The sequence below is a fragment of the Eretmochelys imbricata genome, chromosome 14, assembly GCF_965152235.1.
Source record: "Eretmochelys imbricata isolate rEreImb1 chromosome 14, rEreImb1.hap1, whole genome shotgun sequence".
Taxonomy (NCBI): Eukaryota; Metazoa; Chordata; order Testudines; family Cheloniidae; genus Eretmochelys; species Eretmochelys imbricata.
The window spans coordinates 8,136,438-8,159,622 of NC_135585.1; the positions used below are offsets into that span (position 1 = coordinate 8,136,438).

The 23,185-nt window shown below is 41.7% G+C and overlaps 2 protein-coding genes across 2 annotated transcripts in view; one reads left to right on the top strand and one right to left on the bottom strand.

The window, feature by feature from the left end:
- Positions 1-1,298: 1,298 nt before the first annotated feature.
- Positions 1,299-22,482, bottom strand: PSMD12 (proteasome 26S subunit, non-ATPase 12). Its single transcript, XM_077834429.1, has 11 exons — positions 22,305-22,482; positions 19,203-19,262; positions 18,759-18,887; positions 12,668-12,775; positions 7,734-7,838; positions 6,463-6,612; positions 6,173-6,307; positions 5,396-5,508; positions 4,225-4,399; positions 3,466-3,543; positions 1,299-1,753 (listed from the first exon to the last, which is right to left on the bottom strand). Exons 1-11 carry the CDS (start codon positions 22,410-22,412, stop codon positions 1,544-1,546), a joined length of 1,371 nt encoding a protein of 456 aa, XP_077690555.1. The 5' UTR covers positions 22,413-22,482; the 3' UTR covers positions 1,299-1,543.
- Positions 22,375-23,185, top strand: part of PITPNC1 (phosphatidylinositol transfer protein cytoplasmic 1) — a 197,738-nt gene continuing 196,927 nt past the window's right edge. The window contains 2 exon segments of the mRNA XM_077834431.1: positions 22,375-22,413; positions 22,416-22,590. Coding sequence (XP_077690557.1) covers positions 22,375-22,413; positions 22,416-22,590 — 214 coding nt within the window.

Sequence of the window (23,185 nt, forward strand, 5' to 3'; positions counted from 1 at the left end):
CACTTCGTATCTTGACATTGTGTTTTCCTTCATCCCAGGCGCTCTTTATTCCACCTCTCTAGCAATTCAACTTCGTGTGTGGCAGTTTACATACTTAGTTGGTTCAGAAATGATTTTCAGTTTTACTCATGATTTTCAAAAGCCTCCAACTCCCATTGATTTAAAGGCACTTTCACACACATGAATTTTAGTACTGAATTGGGCCTCAACTCAGGACAGCCATCTAGTTCAGGACAGCATTCAAATACATGCTTAACTTTAGGCATGTGCTTAAATCCCACTGACTTTCATTGTCCCAGCTGAATTAAATACAAAAGTAACAGCGTAAATGATGAAAAGGGAACTCAAATTTTAAGTAGTCAGTTTTAGCATCTATGATACTGTAACATTTATATTATTTAGAAAGCGTTTTTTAACCTGATAGTGTCCCTTTTAGCCTCTTCATTGCCATTAACTGTGAAATATCAAACATATCATGAGAAGTCCAGTACCAAGAAGTAGTTTCCAGTTCAAATTTTGCCCATCTTCATTTTATAATAGTAATACATACCTCCCAAGGGATAAAAATTGATTTAAAAAACAAAAAAACTACCTATTATGCGTAGTGTGTGACTCTCCAAATACCCTGTGTGGCCAATCTTGGAGTTGTTGCACAGACTTCTAGAAACCGACACTTAAATATCATCTTTGCTTTTTCAGATTACCAGAGGCTTCTCTTGGCATCTGGAAAGCCACTCCACCCCTCCTTGTCTCTCTTATGACCAGTTCAAGCAAGCAAGAAGTCTCTCTTGTCTGGAATATAATTAAGGCAAAATGAACAGAACAAGAGGGTGGATTTGAAGCATCAACCAAGTTAATTATGTGCTACTGGTGCCGTTACAAATTAAAATCCACAACACAGTTAAATTAAGGAGCTGGCCCATACCCATAAAAGCCAGGAAATTCAGAGCTGCGTCTGAGAAATCCAAGCTGCCTTTATAAGATGAAGTGCTGGGTCTAAAACCTCTGCAATACTGAAGCACAAAGAAAAATGAAGCATCAGTCTTAAACCTGAATTTCCTGGCCTTTATACAAGTTAGACCTTTGACATATTAAATATTTATCCTTGGACATTACTTTGGTGCATTTTATTTGTAAAATACTTGCCAAAAATGTCACAGCATACCCCACACATCTTCAAAAACAAAAGTAACCATGTAAAGTAGTAAGTGCAGACTTATTTCTTACGTGGATCAAGACAAACATCTACAAATTTAAAAAAAAAAAAGAACCACTACTGGGATAAATCACAAGACTAATTTTGATAACACAGGCAATACATTTTATTATGTTGTCACCAACTGTAGCAAAAAAATGTTTAACAATTAACTGAATAATCAAGGGAACTTAACTGTCAACAAGAATTCAAGAGTTTTTATTCATGTTCTAAGTTTTGGCCAAGGAGGGTTTGGTAGGGAGAAAATAAACCAAATATACACTGGGATAATAGTCTATTACCAAGTTTTAATGCCTTCTTCAAAAGCATTAAGTATACTGAAGCATCTTATTGCAGGTTATGTATCATCTCCTCTTTGGCAATAAGATGTGTGGTTTTGTTAACTAGGGCCATCAGTGAGTTGAGCTTGTGAGACCAGTCATTGAGTAGGTTATTTGGGTCCTTGGGCCTCTGGAAATTGATAATTCCTGCCAACCTGTCTACTTTTGCAAAGATGGTCTTATTTACTACTAGGTTGGACAGGAACTCCTCTGATTCCTGCAAAGGAGACAAACGGCATTGAATAAGGAGAACAGCATTTGTAATTAACAAAATACCCAATATTGTTTTCAAATTTCCAGTTAACACGACAGCAGTGTGACTGAGGTGTTACCAATACTAACAGTAATACAGTCTCTTAGAATTACGGCACTTATAGTGGCCATAATATTTAATATTAACGCCTCTGGCATTGGAATTATGTTGTAGATACTAAACTACTTAAGGTCAGCAAGTTCTTATGTTAGCCACACTAAACAGTTAACATCTATTTTCAGTTCAAGATACATCTAACAAACTGCACAAGTCAAATATATTACATCTGAAAGCCTCTTAACATACACTGGGAGCACTTGGCTAAACAGCTTCCAGAACATGATTTCTACTGCTAAATTCCACACCAATTACACTGTACAAACACTGGTCAGGTAAATGATGCTTCTGTGAGGTGGTGCTGTGCAGAGCAGGAGGTGCAATTAAAACATCTTAAAGCAAAATACTCTGAACTAAACAAGCTGTGAATTTGCCCTCCCAATGCCAATGGGGTGCAGGAGGGGGTGCGGAGTGCGGGAGGTGGCTCAGGTCACGGGGTTGGGGTGCCAGAGGGGTGTGGCAGGGAGCTCAAGGCAGGGGGCTAGGGGGCTCAGGGCAAGGGGTTGGGGGTGCTGGAGGAGTTTGGTGTGTGGGCTCCGGCGAGCTGCAGCTTACCTCAAGCGGCTCCGGCATGGCAGCGGCGTGCAGCGGGGATAAGGCAGGCTCCCTGCATGCCCTAGCCCCGCGCCTCTCCCGGAAGTGGCCAGCATGTTCAGCAGTGGCTCCTGGGGGGTGGGGTGGGGCAGGCATCTCAGCCACACGCTGCCCTCGCCTTCAGGTACCACCCCTGAAGCTCCCATTGGCTGCAGTTCCCCGTTCCCGGCCAATGGGAGCTGCGGGGGGCAGTGCCTGCAGGTGAGGGCAGCACCCGGAGCCCTCTGCCTCCCCTCCCCCAGGGGCTGCAAGGATGTTGCGCTGGCCGCTTCCGGGAGCAGTGCATAATCAGGACAGACAGGGAGCCTGCCTTAGCCCGCTGCGCCACGGGGCTGGCAATCCTGCGGGCTGGACTGAAAGCCCTGATGGGCCAGATCTGGCCCACGGGCCATAGTTTGCCCACCCCTGCTATAAACTCATTATCAGAGGCAAAACTGAAAAATATTCTATTTAACATCTGTATTATTGCTCCTGAGAGATTTTAAACAGTTTCTGAATTATAATAATTGAACCAAAATTCAATTAATGTTACCTGTATCTCTCTGAAAGTTAATATTGTTTTTTCCATTTAGTTTCTGATGGTAACAGCTGGAAAGCATTGGTTACACAAGGATGGGCATCAGAGACTAAAAGCAATATCATCAGGGCTGTTTTGAGGCTAGATACATTAATGATTGTGAGGCGCTCATATACTATAGTGATAAGCATAAGTATGAGAGAGGGCAAATTTTCTTCCTCCAGGTTCTTTACTAAGAGTGATATATTTCTACCTCCTCTTTCTGCACTGGATGCATGGCTGTTCCAAACACTATTTGTGATAGACTTGTAATATATTTTTCATCTTAAAAAACACCAAATGCAAATAAATGCAAATTAAGTCAAAAAGCTATTTTCTTGAATACTAAGTTCTCTACCATATGGACAAGTCTAAGAAGAATGCTGAGGATATCCTGAGCAACACTTACATCAACAGATAGATCCAGGAGCTGTGCCATCCTCTTCATTGTAATTCTGGTATAATATTTTGCCATTATTCTAATATTCTGGAATAAAAGTATTCACAGTAGAGGGTTATTTGCAAGAAATAACTGACAGGCTCCAAAAATATAAAAGTCAATGTTAAAAACTGATTAGGACTTGTGTTGCTATAATGGCTTATCCAGAGAAAGGTATGTAAACGAATAAGGGGTCTTTTCTTGGATACATACAATTCTCCTGCATATACAAAGGCAAGATACTAACTACAGATTTAATATTAAACTGCACTCTTTTCAAGTTTCTACCCTAAGCAGAATTTCACAGGGCCGAGTCTTATAACTCATGTAAGCCCTATTTAAATATTAAGTATTTGTTTGCACTTGTGCTGTTTTGTTTATAATTCCATTGTTTGCACAAACTGCTATATTCCAATTTGCTAAAGTGAATGCAAAAATTAGTTTATGATTTCTGAGCCCAAGTGGTGGAATGTGCATCACTCTCAGAGTGCTTGATCTACTTTTTTGACACAGCATCAGCGGCTAGCAGAGACACATACCTACAAAATTAACATTTCAGGAATGCAAAAGAAGTAGAACATTATGAAAAGAAGAAAAGACAACTTATCAGCTTCTCTCATATCTTCTCTCCTGTCCCTCTCTTTGTAAATAAAATAAGCAAAAAGCATTTTTAGCAATTCCATGCTTAATTTATATTGTAAGAATGGTTAAAAAACAGGCTGTACTTACGTGCTCCACAACTCTGTTCTTCAAGTCTTTCCATCTCTTTTCACCTTCCTCTGTATAACCAAAGACATCTGTGGCAGGACTGTCAAGACTTCCTTCTCTTAATTCCTTTCCATATTCCTCGACTAGGACGGTCCAGCGCATCAACTCCATAGTGGTAAATAGTTTTAAAAGATCTCTGTAAATGGTTTAATGAAATCAGTTCACAATTCTATACCAATAAAACTTGTATTTTGTATTAAAAATCCGGCCATAGCAAACAGCTTGATTTTATCACTACTAATTATAACTTTTAATTCTACTCAGCACTTTAAAATTTATAATTCACAAATGGGAAGTTTTTACATTAACACTTCCTATTGACTGACTGATTCTCTCTCTCTCACACACACTCTACGGCCTCAATTTCCACTTCTTTGTACCATATGTTATCTTAGTCACCTGTGCAAATTTGTGCCAAATTCTACCAAACCAAACCATTTCACACCCACTTTGCACAGCTGTACTTGACTATACAAGCTGCACAGTATAGTTTTGGGAGAGACAGATACTCGGAGCTAAATTTAAAAGGGGGTGTCATCAACCCAGTCTCTCCTGTCCATCTGCAATTCTCGTATGTACATCCATGGGTGCAAACAACAACATTTAAAGTAATTTATGCTTGATTTGTACTCCGTGTGCTTATGCAAAAAGGGTTTGCACATGTAAATTCTATCATATGCATGTAACGATTGTATATGGACCATATTTTGAAAATTAGACTCTCAGTATTATTTAGTGAAGTATTATGGAATAACAGCTGTTCAGACTATGTCCAGAATACAGAACTCTCCAACACAGACACACATTTATGTTACTATTTATAATTCTAATTTGCACACACACAAAAACATCTTTATAGATTTTTTTTTCACACCACATTAAATTGTATAGGAAATATTTACAGTAAACCAATGGTTCTCAACCTGGGGCCCAATCAGCACAGAGCTGCGGCCCATGTGACATTCTCAGGGCCATACAGGTAGCATTGGATCCGGCCCACCATGGTAAATAGGTTGAGAACCACTGCAGTAGACTAACAGTAGCTGAATCCCTTCTGCCTTCAAAACACTCCTTAAAGGGCTGTTTTTTTGTTTGGTTTTTTGTCAGAGTGGACTATTCAAAAGATACTTACTTATACTTAGGGATTTCTTCTAGCTTTTTGTCACTGCTTATTCTGTGTACCAAATCAGACTGTTCATTGTCGTAAGGTGAAAGGATAACATACAGAACAACATTCTTCAGTTCCTGTTCAAAGGAAAAAAATGATGTTTTTTTATTACAGAAAAACAGAACAAAACAATACTGATGTCAAAACAAAAGCAGTTCTCAAAGTATAAATAAAATGTATGTGGGGCTAATCTACTGTACATATAACAATATACATTCTGTAAGGCTCAATTTTTTTAAGAAACTAAGGTAATAAAACAAAATAAAAATAAATTTAATAATTAAATTTGTCATAACAAAACTTTTACATCTTGATCACAAGGCAAGATGATTCAGGTCAAGTTATTTGTAATAATAGCATTTAAGAGAAAAACAATCTTGAGTTTGCAGCATTTGCATTGTGTATGCTGTTTCAGAGCTAGCTCCATAAATTCAGAAAAATATTGTTCAGAATTTAATTTCACAAGTTGTTCTAGGCTTTCACTCATGAAATGGAGAAGTTAAGTCATCCTCAGAATTTAAGACAACATACACTATATGTCATTGATACAAATACTAATTACATAAGAACACGCATAATTGCTTTTATTATATTCCTCCTTATGTAGACAGTTTGTTAATGTTCATATACACGTAGATGGACTAAAGGATCCATGTTCATCTCTAACAAATACAGTAAATATACAGTAAAATGGGTATCTGCCACTATGAACTGCTGCAGTTCCATTTGCCACGTTTTTACCTGCTGCCATTTTTCACTTTCAGCCTGGATACAAGGAGTATCATAAATGGCTCTGTAGTGCTTACAGATTGAGAGGTAGGAACCTTCATGTTGATCCAGCTGAATCATTAAGTTGTAGTATTTCAGCTTTGATTTCTGAAACAATTTCAAACAAATGTCAAAATCTGAAACAGATCCACTAATCTCACAAATTACAGCCAACTGAATTCCAAGACTGACTATACAAAAACTCCTGTGCATAAAGAGAACTGACAGACTGACAGAAAAAAAAATCCCTCCATCAACTTTACCTCTGTGTTTTCTTCCTGGAAAAACTTGGTGTTAATTTTTTTGCTGATAATTTGGGTCCGAACATAGTCTTTTACAGCCAAACAGAGTCTCATCTGCTCCAAGATGAATTCCACCCGCTCTTTCTTTTCCATTGAACCATAGGTTTCCACCTAAAAAGGAAACTGAAGTGTTTAACTCCATGGATCTTTATTTAATAATGTTAAGGAGAGATGCATGCCCTTCTAGCAAAAGATTTTCATCATACTTCTTTCATGTGCTTATTATAAAATATTTAGCTTTCAACCAAAGCTGCTATATGTATAATTCTACTACATGGACTTACTGAGCATCATATATATGTTATAACAGAGGACAAATTCATACGGTCTGACCGCGTGCATTTAAATCACCCAAAGAGTACGCACATAAGCCAAAATCCCCCCCCAAAACTTGCCTTATGCACTTGTTTATGCATGCATAGTCCAACATACACAAACCCCCACTGACACGCTTCATTTATGCACACACACATTTAAACATTTGCCTCTTGTTTTCTGGAAAAGTTTCTTAAGAAAGGCATTGTAACCAAGAAGCTAATTTTACTCAGAAATCTCTACCTTTGAACAAAGCATCCACACACTAGATGACTAAACAACAACGTTCATTAGCTTTGAAGGAAGTGTATCCACCCCTTTCAGCAGAAAAAACGGTGGCTGTTATGTGGCAAACAGATGGGAATTCTCAAGCTCTGAAGAAATAGAAATGTGAAAAAAGTGTAGGGTTCTCTTTGGTTATACCCTCACATCCTTAACTCAGCCCAAAGGACCCACACACTACTCTTTTAGCAGAATAAAACATGGGAGGGAATTCCTTCCAGACACATCAAGAGCCAGTTCCCTGTGCCAAATTCATGTAAAAAAACCCAAACAAACAAAAAAACAACAAAGAACAAGTGGATCCAAGAACACTTCATTTTGAATGCTGGCGTGAGAGAGTTTGAGTTCTCTGTTCCAGAAGTCAAAAGATTAATTAGGACTAAATCTTCTGTACCAGCTAATGCATGGGAACCTCCTTTCCCAAAAGGAAAATATGCTGAGTAATTTTCAGCATCAGTCAAATTAGCAGAGCTAGAGCATCTTAAATCTAATTACACTTCCACTGAATACAGTTAATTGGTTCCTGGATAGCTATGCTTAATTAAGCCTCAGCTCTCTCTACAATCTTACTGTTAGTTGTTGAGAAAATATTGATTTTTGTAGGTGAAACACTTATGAACCATATGATGCATTACCTGTAGTTCTTGCAAAATTGAAGCAGCTTCTTTCACGTCACCATTCTGTTCTTTTATTGTTGCAAGTGTCTTTGTAAGACGAGCACGCTCAATTTCCACGTAGATCTGGAATTAAAATAAAATCCAACATTGAAACTTATTTTACTAAGTTAAAGCGTGTTACATCTAAGGCTGCAATACACACATCTGCGTAACTTTACACTCATGAATAGTCTCATTGAAATCTTTCTACTGTTCTTTAAATGAAGTGAACATAATGTGATGACTTTGTGAGTAGAGCATTAATTTATGTTACACCTGCTTTAAGAAATGTTTCCATAGAAGTTTTCTCTGTGCTACAATAAGAGTTTAATATTTGGAAACTCAAATTAAGTTTAAGGAGAGTGTATAGTCTGTATTTAAAAACCATTACAATAGGAAACACTTCTTTTTAATATTTCGTTAATCTATTGTTCACGACCAGTGCTGTAGCCCTGGCAATATTCAGATAAGAGATACAGCAGAGGCAGCAACACTGCAAAGCTCCCTTTGTTACTGAGTCTCAACCCTGATCTGGAAGGTCAGCATCTAGGAATAAGATAATTCATTCATCTCTCTACCAAGACTCTCAGTGAAGCAAACAATGATGGCTCATTTTGTGATGGGAACTGTTGTCTACCACAAACTCGGATGGAAACTATCTCCTTTTACAAGCACTTCTGACCAGCCATTAGTTAACAACTTTTGGTTACCAGCTACCTAGGCTTGATTTGAACTGGTAAAAGGTGTAAGAGTAAATAAACACAGACTTCTATGATACATTTCCTATTTTGTTAATTTTCTATCATACCTAATAAGACTAAGAGTAACACATGTGTAACAGGTTTCAGAGTAGCAGCCGTGTTAGTCTGTATTCGCAAAAAGAAAAGGAGTAATTGTGGCACCTTAGAGACTAACCAATTTATTTGAGCATAAGCTTTCGTGAGCTACAGCTCACTTCATCGGATGCATCCTTACTCCTTTACTTTTTACATGTGTAACATAACTTCATAAATATACAATTTGTAACATTAATCCTCAGCTGCTGAAAACTGGTGTGTTTTGTCATTGTAACTGCATATGCTCTTCCAGACCTTCTGACACACTAACACCATCCACAATGAGTTGAAGAAGGGTGTTATTTTGCCCTTCATCAAAAAGGGCAGCAAGGCCGAAGCGAGTAACTACCGAGGTATTACACTGTTGGCAGTCCCAAGAAAATCTTTGTTTCCATGTTAATGTCTTGAATCAGTGATGCATTTCACAGAAAAGGCTGTGCTGTTTTAGACCTGGTCATTCCACTAACGACCAGATCTTTACCTTGAGACAGCCTTTTGAGAAGATGTCTGAATTTAATAAGTCACGTGCAGCACCTTTTACAGATTTCTTTCAGCCCTTTTATTCAGCGTATTGAGCAACGCTTGGGAGAATCTAATAAGGCAACCTGATGTCCCTGGGAAGATAGTGTCATTGATAGAAGAGCTCTATAATGGAACAAAAAGCTCAGTTCAAGTTAATGGTAGACACACAGCATAGGTTCCTATTTCCATAAGAGTTCAGCAAGGCTGTGTCCTGTCACCATCATTGTTCAATACCAACATGGATAAGCTCGAAGAGGCAGCTGTTGGTAGTGTCTGGCTGACCACCATTTTGCTTCAAGACCTCAAATATGCCAATCACGTTGCCTTGTTGGCTCATTTTGGTGAATCACTGCAGCTGACGGCCAATCTGCCTGTGCAAGCAGCAGCACACACTGGTTTGGTTACAATATGGACAAAACTAAGTCCCCTCTCCAGTACCATCATGTAGCTTTGTGACAGATTTATGTTACCAATTTGCCTGGGGCATCAGGTGATTAGGCTGAGGCCGCAGGACTTTGAGGGGAGGAGATGAAGGAGCACATCAAGTGACTAAGTTTTAAAGCTTTATTTATAAAATAACAGCGGTGAATGCGGGGTGCTTCCCATGTCACTCAGAGGAAGGAAGAAAGCGTTAGTGCCCATGCCCTAACCCACTTTCATACTTACACATGCACAACCCAAGGCTGGCCAAGCCTGGGTGTAACATAAGAAGAAGAGGGGGAAAGGCGGACAAGAGTTTTGTTTTGTGCACAGGCCATCCAGGGTCTGCTGTTGATTTTTTATTTGCTTTAGCTTTTAGGAGGGTTTTAAGTCCTTGGGTTTTTTGGGGCGTTTTGTTTAGGGACTTTTGTCCCCCGTGCTTTTTGTACCAGTCCACACTGGCCTTTTGTGGCTTTTTTAAAACACCCCGGCTTTGGGGACGCAAAACTGTTGTTCCCCCCCCACTGGCCTTTACCGTTTTACTAGTTTTTGCAATTTTTGGCAGTTTAGTTTACTGCTTTGTTTTTACGGCTGGTCGGGGTTGGAATTCAGGCCCCCGTTTTTTCTGGCAGGCAGCTGAGAGTCAGTTGTGTGCCATGGCCTTGGGCTGGAGTCAGCGTCTTATCTTTGGACCTAGCTGGAGCGTCGAGCTAACCCATTCCTTTTTCCCTTCCTCCCCTAACGGCCTCTTGTAACCTGCAAAGGAACTTTTCACTCCACACTCTCACCTTCAACCCCTCCCAGAATCCATTTTTATGTATATGCCTATATAGGCATTAGTGATATACAATGCTGGTGCTTACCCAGGGGACCCCAAAGGGGGGCAATTTTACTGTGACATTCCCATGGGGCTATTTGACTGTGATTGTGACAGCTTCCAACTCTAGGTTACAACCACTTCAGCATTAACCGGGTGGTTGCATGAAGGGTCTGGGCAATCCTAGCAAAGACGTACAACTTTCATCCTCACCGTCATCCAAAAGCACCTATCTGAGGTACCCCAGCCTTGCAAATTGGGGGAGGGGGTGAAAAGAGGAAGGAGAAAACCTGTGATTTGGAAGAATTGGCTGAGCAAGAATATTATAGGGATTTCCCAATTAGTCAAGGATGAGAGCTTTGTTTCTTTTCTAACACTAATGCAACAACATGACCTGCCACCCTCAACGGAGTGGTAGTACTTACAACTAAAACATCTGTTGATGTATCAATTTGGTTCGGATGTCCTAGGACTGCCAGAAGTTCCAGAGCAACTGGGAACCTTGGAAAGGTTTCATAAACTCCTTAGGCCTATGTCTACTACATATGCTTTTACTAATGAATAGGCCCTCCACTGGTCTGGAGCTTTTTGTGAACCCATAGAAAGGGAAGTTATCACAGCCCAATGGCAGAGAATATTACAGAATGTTACAAATGCTTCTGTGATTATCAGCAAAATAGTCTACTCATAATGTACTGGACACCACAGAGGTTGGCAAGATGGGGTCCCTGTCCTCTGACGTTTGTTGGTGCTGTAAGAAAGAAAAAGGAACCCTGATGCATATACTATGGGACTGTCCAACAGTCAGACAGCTGTGAAAAGAGGTGGACATTAGTGAAAAATAGTGTCTGGCCTCAGCAACCAAACCTCAGCTGAAAGTTATATCTTAGGTTATGTACCTACTATGCTGTGTTTAACTCCACTGCAAAGATTTTGGTTCTTGAGGGGTGCAATGATTACCAAGTCCATGATGTTACATAAATGGAGGAGTAGGCTTATGCCTGGAATAAAGCAGTGATATTCGGACCAGTATGAGTTAGCAGCAAAAGAAAGAATCGCTTATCGATGTAGAGATCAATATGAATTCAAAGAAATATGGATTTTTTTTTATATATGTTTGGACAAAAAATGTTAAGATAGATCAAATAATGCCAGCCTTCCATTCCACCTGACATCTCTGCTTTTTCTGTCCTTGTCCACTGCCCTGTGGTCCCCTCCTTCACCTTTACACCTATTAGCGTATTTTTTTGTTTGTATAATTCCCTCCATCCTAACATGTTACACCTGAGTAAAACTGTCTGATTTTGTATTGTCCAGTCTTGCAGCATCGACAAGTTGCGTAATTGCATAATTTTATTGGAAATCCTGTGAACCGTGCAGTACTTGGGAACATATACAAGGTGCAAGTCATTTACCTTTTTGTATTTTTTGTTGTTTGATTATGAAAATTAATAGATGTGGTAATCACAAAAGAGGAATGCTGCTGCACTGTCAGCAGTCTCATGGTCACCAAAAGCTTCAGTGATGCAATAAGACTGCCATTGATGGAAAAAGACTGCACATCTAACTAAATTGTCTGAAGAACCAAGCCAGAGATCTATCCAGGAGGTACTTGATGTACAAGGAAGCTATGTCCCTTCTGAATTTGCCTTTGATGATGATGATGATGATGGATATGTACACAACTTTAAATCTTATAGTCAACAATAAGTACTGAAAATAAATCTTAAAAAGACATTGTAGGGTCCAGTTGAACTCAGTATTTGCATTTTTTAAAAGCAAATTGTACAAAAGCTAAGCCTAATAGAAATGTTCCCATGAATTATATTTTTTGTTTTGGTTTTTGTCCTTTGTTTTTTTAAAATTCCTACATCAAGATTTTTAAACAAAAAAATCACGTTCAGTGTTTGGAACATAAGCATTCGACACCATGCTAATTCACCAGAATAAGGAAGTAAAACTGACTAGTCTATTTTCATTGCACAAAAGGAGACATAAAAAGTAAACAAACACCATTAAATTGAATTTTTAGAATTCTCAGCTTTAATACTTGAAGGTGTCATTAAAATAGAGACTTTTTTTTTAAAGTATTCCAACAAGCTACTTAAATGAGCAATATAGGGAAATAATTTTCCAAGATATTTTGAATAGAAATATACAGATTTCCTTATCAGATTAATTTCAAAATGTGTTTTGTCTCTCTCTCTAACCAGAAAAAGGAAATAATGGTAACAAGACATGCTTTAAGAAAGGCAAATATCCTTTTTATTATGCCACTAGACATCAAAAGGTTCCAGTCTGAAAACAAAAAGTCTTACCTTTCCTTCTGTTACCATACGCAGTGTGTCTATTAATCGCAGTTTGATTGGTAGGTCTGTAATCTCCTCAACATAAGTACAGCACTGCTGGACCATTTTAGCAACTGCCTGGTGTAAACAATGCAAAACAAAATATTACTCTATTTTTAGATTTCTAGAAGTGTGCCAAAAATATAACCTTGGAGTATTTATAATAAAATATTAAGATACGAGGACTATTAATATCAACGTAAATGGACTCTCTCCCAAAATAAGCGCGTGGGTGTGTTGGAGGGGCTGTTTTCACTCCTACTAGGCATGAACTTAACAGGATAAAAGAGAAGAATAAAAGACCCATGGCATGGCCATGGCTGGCCTGGGGCAACTGACTTTGGCTCGTGGGGCTCCAGCTTCAGGGCCAAAAATTGCTGTGTAGATGTTTGAGCCCCCCCTCACAGAGCATTTCAGCCTGAGCCCCGGGAGTTTGGGTCAGCTGACCCAGGCCAGGCACGAGTTTTTTATCCCCAGGTAGACATAACCAAAGTGAGCAGATGACCTTCCACAGGAAGATGTTACTGAGATCAGAGGCTGGCTCAAGTCAAACGGGATGTGTCTATATCACTTCTTTCAAATTTGTTCTCAATTTACTTGTTTGGGGGATTCATTCTAGCTACGCTTTTCCCTTGAAGAACAGAATTGATATTTTCTTATGCCAAATCAAACTGACTACTTTGCAGGCTGGAAAGAGCTTATCTGTTTGCTACCAGATTTCCATAATATAAAAGGAAGTGTTCAGTATGCATTTTACCCTGGTCTAAATAAATAGTGGAGTATACTGTCCCTTCCTTTGTGGTATCTGTAAATTTCTAGAAAAATATGAAGTTATTTCTGGTTGATGTCAGCATACCAGTTTCAAATGTATGTGTTCTCACATAAAGTGTAGACCTGTATGACCATGATAAACAGATTTGTTGCAAAAAGAAAAGGAGGACTTGTGGCACCTTAGAGACTAAAATTTATTTGAGCATAAGCTTCCGTGAGCTACAGCTCACTTCATCAGATGCATTCAGTGGAAAATACAGTGGGGAGATTTATATACACAGAGAACATGAAACAATGGGTGTTACCATACACACTGTAAAGAGTGTGATCAGGTAAAGTGAGCTATTACCAGCAGGAGAGTGGAGGGGGGTGGGAGGGGCCCTTTTGTAGTGATAATCAAGGTGGGCCATTTCCAGCAGTTGACAAGAACGTCTGAGGAACAGCAGGGGGAATAAACATGGGGAAATAGTTTTACTTTGTGTAATGACCCATCCACTCCCAGTCTTTATTCAAGCCTAAGTTAATTGTATCCAGTTTGCAAATTAATTCCAATTCAGCAGTCTCTCGTTGGAGTCTGTTTTTAAACTTTTTGGTGAAGAATTGCCACTTTCAGGTCTGTAATCGAGTGACCAAAGAGATTGACCTGTTCTCCAACTGGTTTTTGAACGTTATAACTCTTGACGTCTGATTTGCGTCCATTTATTCTTTTACGTAGAGACTGTCCAGTTTGGCCAATGTACATGGCAGAGGGGCATTGCTGGCACATGATGGCATATATCACACTGGTAGATGTGCAGGTGAACGAGCCTCTGATAGTGTGGCTGATGTGATTAGGCCCTATGATGGTGTCCCCTGAATAGATATGTGGACACAGTTGGCAACGGGCTTTGTTGCAAGGATAGGTTCCTGGGTTAGTGGTTTGCGTAGAGGGCTTCTACATCCATAGTGGCTAGGATGGTGTTTTCAGGAAGATCACCAATGGATTGTAGTTTCCTCAGGAAGTCAGTGGTGTCTCAAAGATAGCTGGGAGTGCTGGTAGCGTAGGGCCTGAGTCTACATAGCCAGAGAATCCTGCTGTCAGGGTGCCAATGCCTGAGATGATGGGGTGTTCAGGATTTCCAGGTTTATGGATCTTGGGTAGCAGATAGACTACAAGCCATCAGGAACAGTATCCCCGATAACGTCACGGCTAACCTGGTGGCTGGACTTTGTCCTCACCCATAACTACTTCACATTTGGGGACAATGTGAACCTTCAAATCAGCGGCACTGCTATGGGTACCCGCATGGCCCCACAGTATGCCAACATTTTTATGGCTGACTTAGAACAACGCTTCCTCAGCTCTCGTCCCCTAATGCCCCTACTCTACTTGCGCTACATTGATGACATCATCATCATCTGGACCCATGGAAAAGAAGCCCTTGAGGAATTCCACCATCATTTCAACAATTTCCATCCTACCATCAACCTCAGCCTGGACCAGTCCACACAAGAGAGCCACTTCCTGGACACTACAGTGCTAATAGGAGATGGTCACATAAACACCACCCTATACCGGAAACCTACTGACCGCTTTGCCTACCTACATGCCTCCAGCTTTTACCCAGACCACACCACACGATCTATTGTTTACAGCCAACCTCTACGATACAACCGCATTTGCTCCAACCCCTCAGACAGAGACAAACACCTACAAGATCTCTATCAAGCATTCTTACAACTACGATACCCACCTGCTGAAGTGAAGAAACAGACTGACAGAGCCGGAAGAGTACCCAGAAGTTACATACGACAGGACAGGCCCAACAAAGAAAACAACAGAACGCCACTAGCCATCACCTTCAGCCCCCAACTAAAACCTCTCCAGCGCATCACCAAGGATCTACAACCTACCCTGAAGGACGACCCATCACTCTCACAGATCTTGGGAGACAGGCCAGTCCTTGCTTACAGACAGCCCCCAAACCTGAAGCGAATACTTACCAGCAACCACACACCACACAGCAAAACCACTAACCCAGGAACCTAACCTTGCAACAAAGCCTGTTGCCAACTGTGTCCACTTATCCATTCAGGAGACATCATCATAGGGCCTAATCACATCAGCCACACTATCGGAGGCTCGTTCACCTGCACATCTACCAGTGTGATACATGCCATCATGTGCCAGCAATACCCCCTGCCATGTACATTGGCCAAACTGGACAGTCTCTACGTAAAAGAATAAATGGACACAAATCAGACATCAAAAGAATTATAACATTCAAAAACCAGTCGGAGAACACGTCAATCTCTTTGGTCACTCAATTACAGACCTAAAAGTGGCAATTCTTCAACAAAAAAATTTAAAAACAGACTCCAACGAGAGACTGCTGAATTGGAATTAATTTGCAAACTGGATACAATTAACTTAGGCTTGAATAAAGACTGGGAGTGGATGGTCATTACACAAAGTAAAACTATTTCCCCATGTTTATTTCCTCCCCCCCCCCCCCCGCTGTTCCTCAGACATTCTTGTCAACTGCTGGAAATGGCCCACCTTGATTATCACTACAAAGGGGCCCTCCCCCCGCTCTCCTGCTGGTAACAGCTCACCTTACCTGATCACACTCTTTACAGTGTGTATAGTAACACCCATTGTTTCATGTTCTCTGTGTATATAAATCTCCCCACTGTATTTTCCATTGAATGCATCCGATGAAGTGAGCTGTAGCTCACGAAAGCTTATGCTCAAATAAATTTGTTAGTCTCTAAGGTGCCACGAGTCCTCCTTTTCTTTCTGCGGATACACACTAACACGACTGCTACTCTGAGATTTGTAGCAGTTTAACATCACACTTTACATGTAAACCAAAAACTGCAATATCAATTTCATAATTCATTTTCTTCTGGAAAAAGTCAGTTTTACCATTGTGAGCTAATTACTGCTCTGCTGTACTATTGTATTTGTATTCCAGTATGTGCTAAGTATCTTAGTCCTTTCCCCCCCACTTCTTCTCAACACAAAAGGGGGAAAAAACGTACAACTAAAGTTTTTGCAACCTAAAAATGTATCTCCTTCCACACAGCTCAGTTTGCTCTGCTATCAAGCATAAATAAAAATATCATCTACATTTACAATCACTAAAATAAAATTAAGACATATCAATCTTCATAGGTCTGAAGAGAAGAGCTGATCACCAGCTAGGGTCAAATAGAAATCCCCCTATGATATAACATTATTGAATACCTAGGTGCATTTAAAGAGGTGGAGGTTACAACTTCGTCTGAAATATCAGACTTTACAATCCTCATGTACCTTTCCTCACTAAATCCTGGGTGTCTCAACCAAAGTCAAGTTAGATATACATGTAAGCAAAAGTCACTAGTAATCCTGTTTCATATGAGCTAGGTCATGCTTGACTAGTGTGGATTAGCGTCTTTCATGAGGCTTGAATAAACTGGAATTGTAGGCAATCCCAAGCATCAGCACTTCAGAAACACTTGACATACAAGACTAGAATACTAGTTAAGAACAGCTTAATGACACACATTTTCTTGGATTAAGAACTGCAAAGGATGCAGACCTCAGTGATCAGGGCTAAGCATCTCTCTCAGAGAACACAGCAGAGAATAGGTAGGCAATACACCATGGCTTTTCCCCAACTTTGGACTGCTTAACGGAATTTTACATTTCAGGCTGTCCCTTGCTCTGCCTCACCCCACCCCTCCATTCCCAACACTGATGTATCATTTCCACAATATATCAGTTGGAGCATATGACAGAGTACTCTCTAATGCTGGGGCATGACAGTGGGGTCCTATTCCAGGGTGCACATTGGTAGAGATCCATCCCCACTAAATATAAATGAGGAAGTCTAAAAAAAGGAATTAATCAAGACCTGTATTGGGTCTAGACTTGTTTGTTCCGGATATCACCAACAGGTAACAGGAAGGTGCAGAAATCTCAACCATGAAATTATGTAAGAGTGAACAGATATAAATAAGACCAAAGTGGAATGGGCAAACAAGAAGTCTCTTTATCATGCATAGCTTTTTGGCATTTCATGAGGCTAGGGGAGAATATAATGTGACCAATGTATTAACACAAAACTAGGTACAGTACCATAGTATCAACAGGGTTAAAGATACCTAAATAGAGAAGCAAAAAAAGGAATTGGTGTTGCTAGTCATCAGAGACTTGAAACCTAGGTGTAGTGTGAGGTAGCGATCAAGAAAGTTTAACAGATGCTGGAAATGAGCAAGAAGATTGGAATTAATACAAAAAGCTGCAGAGGATGTTTAAATATTGTGTTTAAAGTGAAAGCTACTGAAGAGGCATAAAGGGAGGAGAATAGGAATCTAGGATTACAACTAAAAGGCTAGAAAAAAATATCAGAAATAAGATTCAAAGATAAGAACCATAAACAAAGGGGACAAAGTCAATGAAGTTTTTTGAGTTGATGTTAAGCTCCAGAACAAAGTGACCAAAATTTAACGGAATCCCACATTCACATTAAATTAAGGATGTGTTCACTCAGAGGAATTAGTGAACAGATTACTGTTGATACAGCAGCAGGGTGCTAGGAGCTTTAGAGAGATATGAAGACAAAAGGGAACATTTTCAAAAGCAACTCAGGCACCTAGGAGTCTAAGCCCCGTTGACTTTCAGTGGAATTTAGAAGCCTAAATCACTTTTGAAAATTTTACACCTAGGATGTCTGTAAATTCTTGGGACAGTGCCTAACAAACGAACAGAAGAGAAAAACAAACAAACAAAAAAAAAAAAAAAAAAAAAAGGGCAACATGAGCGAAGGCTGCAGTTAAGCATGCATGAGTGCGTGCATATTAGGGATGTAAATACCATTTTAAAAAGTATCCATTTTAACTATTAAAATTATATTGGTTAACCGTTTAACCGTTAACATGATGGGGGCCCCACCCGGCAGAGGTCCGTGGCTGCCGCCTGTCCCCATCCAGCAGAGATCCGGGGCTGCCGCCAATCTGTTTTAAAAATTAACTGCAATATATTAACGGTAAGACTAATACTTATCGTTTAACTGTTTAATATTTTACATCCCTAGTGCATTTTTCAGTAGGTTAATGTGGATGATAGCAAGGCGAATTTAGCACACAAGCCTCCTTGACTAAGCCTATCAGAAGCAGCAACAGAAGCTGGCATTAGTATATTCAGAAGGCTATTAAAACACAAAGAGCACAGGTACTACACAGAAGCTGAATTAGAAAGGTAACATGATATCTTTCCTTCCTAAACAGCTGCATTTCTTTGTTTAAAAAAATATAAGGTCACCTGTTTTAACTGACTTCTTCTCTTTGACAGAATAATAATATTTTCATTAAGAGCATCCCAATCTTTAGCTTCATAACACATTTTTACTACAGCAACCAAGATACGGGACGTGGAAACCATGTCAGAGGCCTGCAACAAACAAGAAGTGCATTAGTGACTACATACACAACTTAAAACTACCGAGCCACTACCACTGCAGAGCCTTGACAATACAAAAACAAGAGCAATAATCCATTATAACTCCAGACCCACTATCTTCAAAAGAATGGGGAAATATGGCACAGAGCCAGACTTCCCACCCCCTCCACCACCATCAAGGAAAGGGGGAACATGGCAGAGCCAACCACTCTAATTTCCCACTAGCACCACTATCTGCCAGGGAAAGAGGGAACACACGAGAGAACACCCCAGAAATAAATGTGTTGCACAGCATAGTCTACCTACCGTTCGTGTCTGTTTTTCCAAAGAGAGTAGGGTTTCAATGACCTCTTGAAGTCTTCCTTCCTAATATCATGGACAAACATTATTAGGATCAACATTGAAAAAAATACAGAACAGTTTAACCCAAGAATAGCTAAATGTGTTATAGAAGAAAAAGCATAAACAAAAAGCATAAGCAAAATCAGGGCGAAAGAGTAATTTCAATGTAGTTTATTTCTTTAACAAGGAAGATAGGAATAAACATTAATATAATACTTAGCATTTATATAGCACTTTTCATCTGTATATCTCAAAGTGTCTTACAAAGGTGGAAGTATCATTACCCCCATTTTTTTATGGATGGGGAAACATATACAGAAATTAAGGGAAACAATTATAGAGTGGCCTTTGGTTTTGAGTGCCTAACTTGGGACATCTTGAGTCTGATGTTCAGAGGTCATGACCATACTTTAACATCATTTGGACCGGTCACAGCTCAGCGTACTTAAAAAGCAGGACTTTGTGTGTCTGAAACTCAGCATCCAAAAACTGATGCCCAAAATCAAAAGCCACTTTTGAAAGTATCTGTTAAATAACCCATGCAAAACAACACAGCTAGTCAGTGACAGAGCCAGGAATACAACCAGATCACTTGAGTCACAAACCCATTCCCTCTTTCTCATGTAAAATGTGTCTATGCTTTAATTATTGATTTAAATTTAAAAAAATCCCACCTTCAGATACTTAAACTTCCCTCACTTTAAACAAATTAGTTGTTGTAGTATATCTCAGCTTTCCTTGAAATTCACAGACCCATACAGATAACTCCACACAGAAATGACACTCAGTTGCAACAGTACACATTTTCACATTAGGAATCTGGAGTTATGAATAATCTCAGGGCTGTCAAGCTATGACGACTTGAATTAGGGAGATTTTGAAAAGCTGCCGGTTTAAATGTATAGCTGACTGTAACACATAATTTAAAAAAGAGACAGAAAAACAGAACACGTTCCCTCAGCTAGAGAACTACCATAAGTAACAGTATGGTGAAGGCAGGAATGTAACCATCAATTTAAAAAGCATATAAGTATATTCCTCCTCTCCCAGTATACCCATAAGTCTCCATTCTCACATGACACACATTAAGGCTGTGTCTTTACAAGGAAATGTGGTCAAGCTTGAAAACATGCTCGATAAGCCAGATTTAAATTCCTAAACTTCATCCGAATGAAGATGAAAGGTAACACCTGTAATTTGATTTAGTCGGCCAAATTCTAGCCTAAACTAGAACATGACCACTTAAATTAAACTATCAGCATTACCCGGCATGTACACTAGGAAAAAAAGTTGAGTCTGGGTCTGCCTTGGGACTACTTAACCTATTCAAGACAAAGCCTAAGTAAATAAAAATGCAGTTAAATACTGTAACAAAAAACGTTGCTGTTACCCATCTCTCCCTTCCGATATTAAACAGAGCAAGCCAGGAGGTAGGTGACACATGCCTTTGCACTTCATATACATCCTAATCAAGGGAGTACAATGCCCGCAGTCATTTGATACTGTGGACTATATGTCCTATATTTGTCTATGGGATTTAAAGGCCATTGTAAGGAACTTTAAATCCAAAAACAGATTACATTTCCAAACAAGTATTTTAGCTACACTTAATAGAGGTGTTTGTAACAAACAATGCAGCACTGGGCTACTTAAGCATAAAAACTGGAAGAATTTTTAGAAGGCATTGAGGTATTAGTAATACAGATAAGGGAATTTTCTTCCAAAAGTTATTTTTATCCTGACCAAGTCCCTTCAAACTGTGTACCATAGCTTGTCTAGTATATGTCCACCTACAATCACAGAAATAAACTGCACAATGACATATATGGCCTGTGCCTGACTGACTATATTGCAGGGAAATATCCTTGGTTTCCTAATTCTTGTGCATCACCACTGTACACGTGTCATACATGGCATCAGTCCACCTCCTCCCTATGCAATTTTGCAGGCTACACCTATTTGGAAAGGGCAAGCTGCAGCATAAAGCCTAAGTCTGGCTGCTGGGGGGAATGATGCCTCCAGGATCCCAATGTATGCTGCAGTGGGCAGTCTGTGTCTGGCTACGCTGAAGTAGAGAGGTTAGGAGGGGGCACAGTTTTGTCACTACGCACAATCCATAGCTGCTCTCCTGGGATTCTACTGTAGCCCCCTTCCCTGCACACAAGGGCCTTAAAATACCAGGTGTCACAGGAACACACTTGTTTGCTAGAAGCTGAGAGTGGAGGACAGGGAATGGATCACTCTTTGACTGCCTGTTCTATTCATTCCCTTTGAACCACCTGGCACTGGCCACTGTAGGCAGACAGGATACTGGGCTAGGTGGATCATTAGTCTGACCCGGTACGGTCATCCTTGTATTCTTAGATGGTCTCCATCCTCCAGCCGGGAGGGATTCCTTCGTACAGCTTAGTCTGTGCTGGCCTATTGCTGCACGCTGGTGGTAGTCTCTCTCTCTCTCTCTGCAGATCCCTTGTGCACACCAGTCACCAGGCTGGTGGGCTTGGCTCGTCCTTTCCATCCCATAAGCGGCACACCCCCCACCACCACCCAGTGGGAGACTCTGCCGATCCCACCAGCACCCTACACACTACATGCCGCAGCAGGGCCCTCGGGCGGGCGATGGGGCGCAAGCTGGACGACTTGGGAGACCGCCCCGTGCCCGGTCCCGTGGCTGTGTGAAGCGGGGAGGGGCACGGCGCTGTCCATTGCAGGAGACTGGTCATGACACAGATACATCAAGCCCGGAGCGCTCCCGCTCCCCCTCCCCCCCACGCCGCGGCCCCCAGCGCATTCACCTCTCCCCTGTTTCCGAAGGGGGGCGGACCCAGGGCGTGATTGGGCCCCCCCCGGGGGAGTCGGGACTGACCCCCTCGCAGCAAACACCGGCCCTGCCCATCCCCCCCCGCCGGAGGGGGGGTTCTCCCCCACTGCGGGGGCGCTTGCTGCGGCGTACCTCCCTCAGCCCCCTTGCACCGCGAGCGTCCCCCGGCCCGGCTCCCCGGCGGGCGGCCTAGCCCGGGCCGCGCCATGACTCAGCCCCCGCCGCGGCCGCCGGCTGCCCTTTACCTGGGCCAGCCGCTCGCACTCGGGCAGGCGCTGATCCACCGTGGCGCTGTAATCCACCTCCATCTTCACGATGCGGCCGTCGGACCGCTCCGCGCCGTCGTCCGCCATCCCCCCCCTCCCGGCTCGGCTCCGCGCCGCGTCCCCGGCCCGGCCTCAAACACACACCGGAAACCAGCAGGGGCACCCACTCAGGCAGCAGCGCGGGCAGCTGGCTCGCGGCAGGACCCCGCAGGCACTGGCGGAGACACCCCACAGCCGCTGCAGGGCCCTGCCTGGCGGGGAGGAGGTAAGGGAGGAGGAGGAGGAGAAGAGGCAGACCTGGGGGAGGGGAAGTAGCAGAGCCCTGGCGGGCGGGGGCGGCTTGAGTAGGGCCCTTGCAGTGGAGGAAGGAACTGGCAAGGGGGAGGGGCTGTAGCCGGGCCTTGGCCGGAGTGGGGCTTGGGGGAGGGGCAGTACCAGGGCCTTGGCCTGGGGTGGGGGTGGGGGGAGCAGGGCTTTGGATGTTAGGGAGGGAACAGATGTGGGGAGGAGCAGGGCCCTGGGAGGGGGGTAGGGAGCAGGTGTGGGGGAGGGGCAAAAACAGGGCCCTGGCTGGGGTGGGACTCTGGAGGGGCAACGGTCAATAAGCTTGTGCTCAAATAAATTGGTGGGTCTGTAAGGTGCCAGAAGTACTCCTTTTCTTTTTGGTCAATAAGCTTTAGCTGAAGGAAGGGGAGAGGTGCTGTTGTGTTTAGGCTTCCCTCTCCCTCCCATCTCCGCCTTCCTCCCCCCTCCCCCGACGTTTTTTGAGTTAGGTAAGCGGTGCTGCCCTACAGCCCCCTCTTCCTCTCCAGCTGCCTTTGCTGGGTGGCTGGTATGAGCTCCCCTTCCTGTTTCAATCT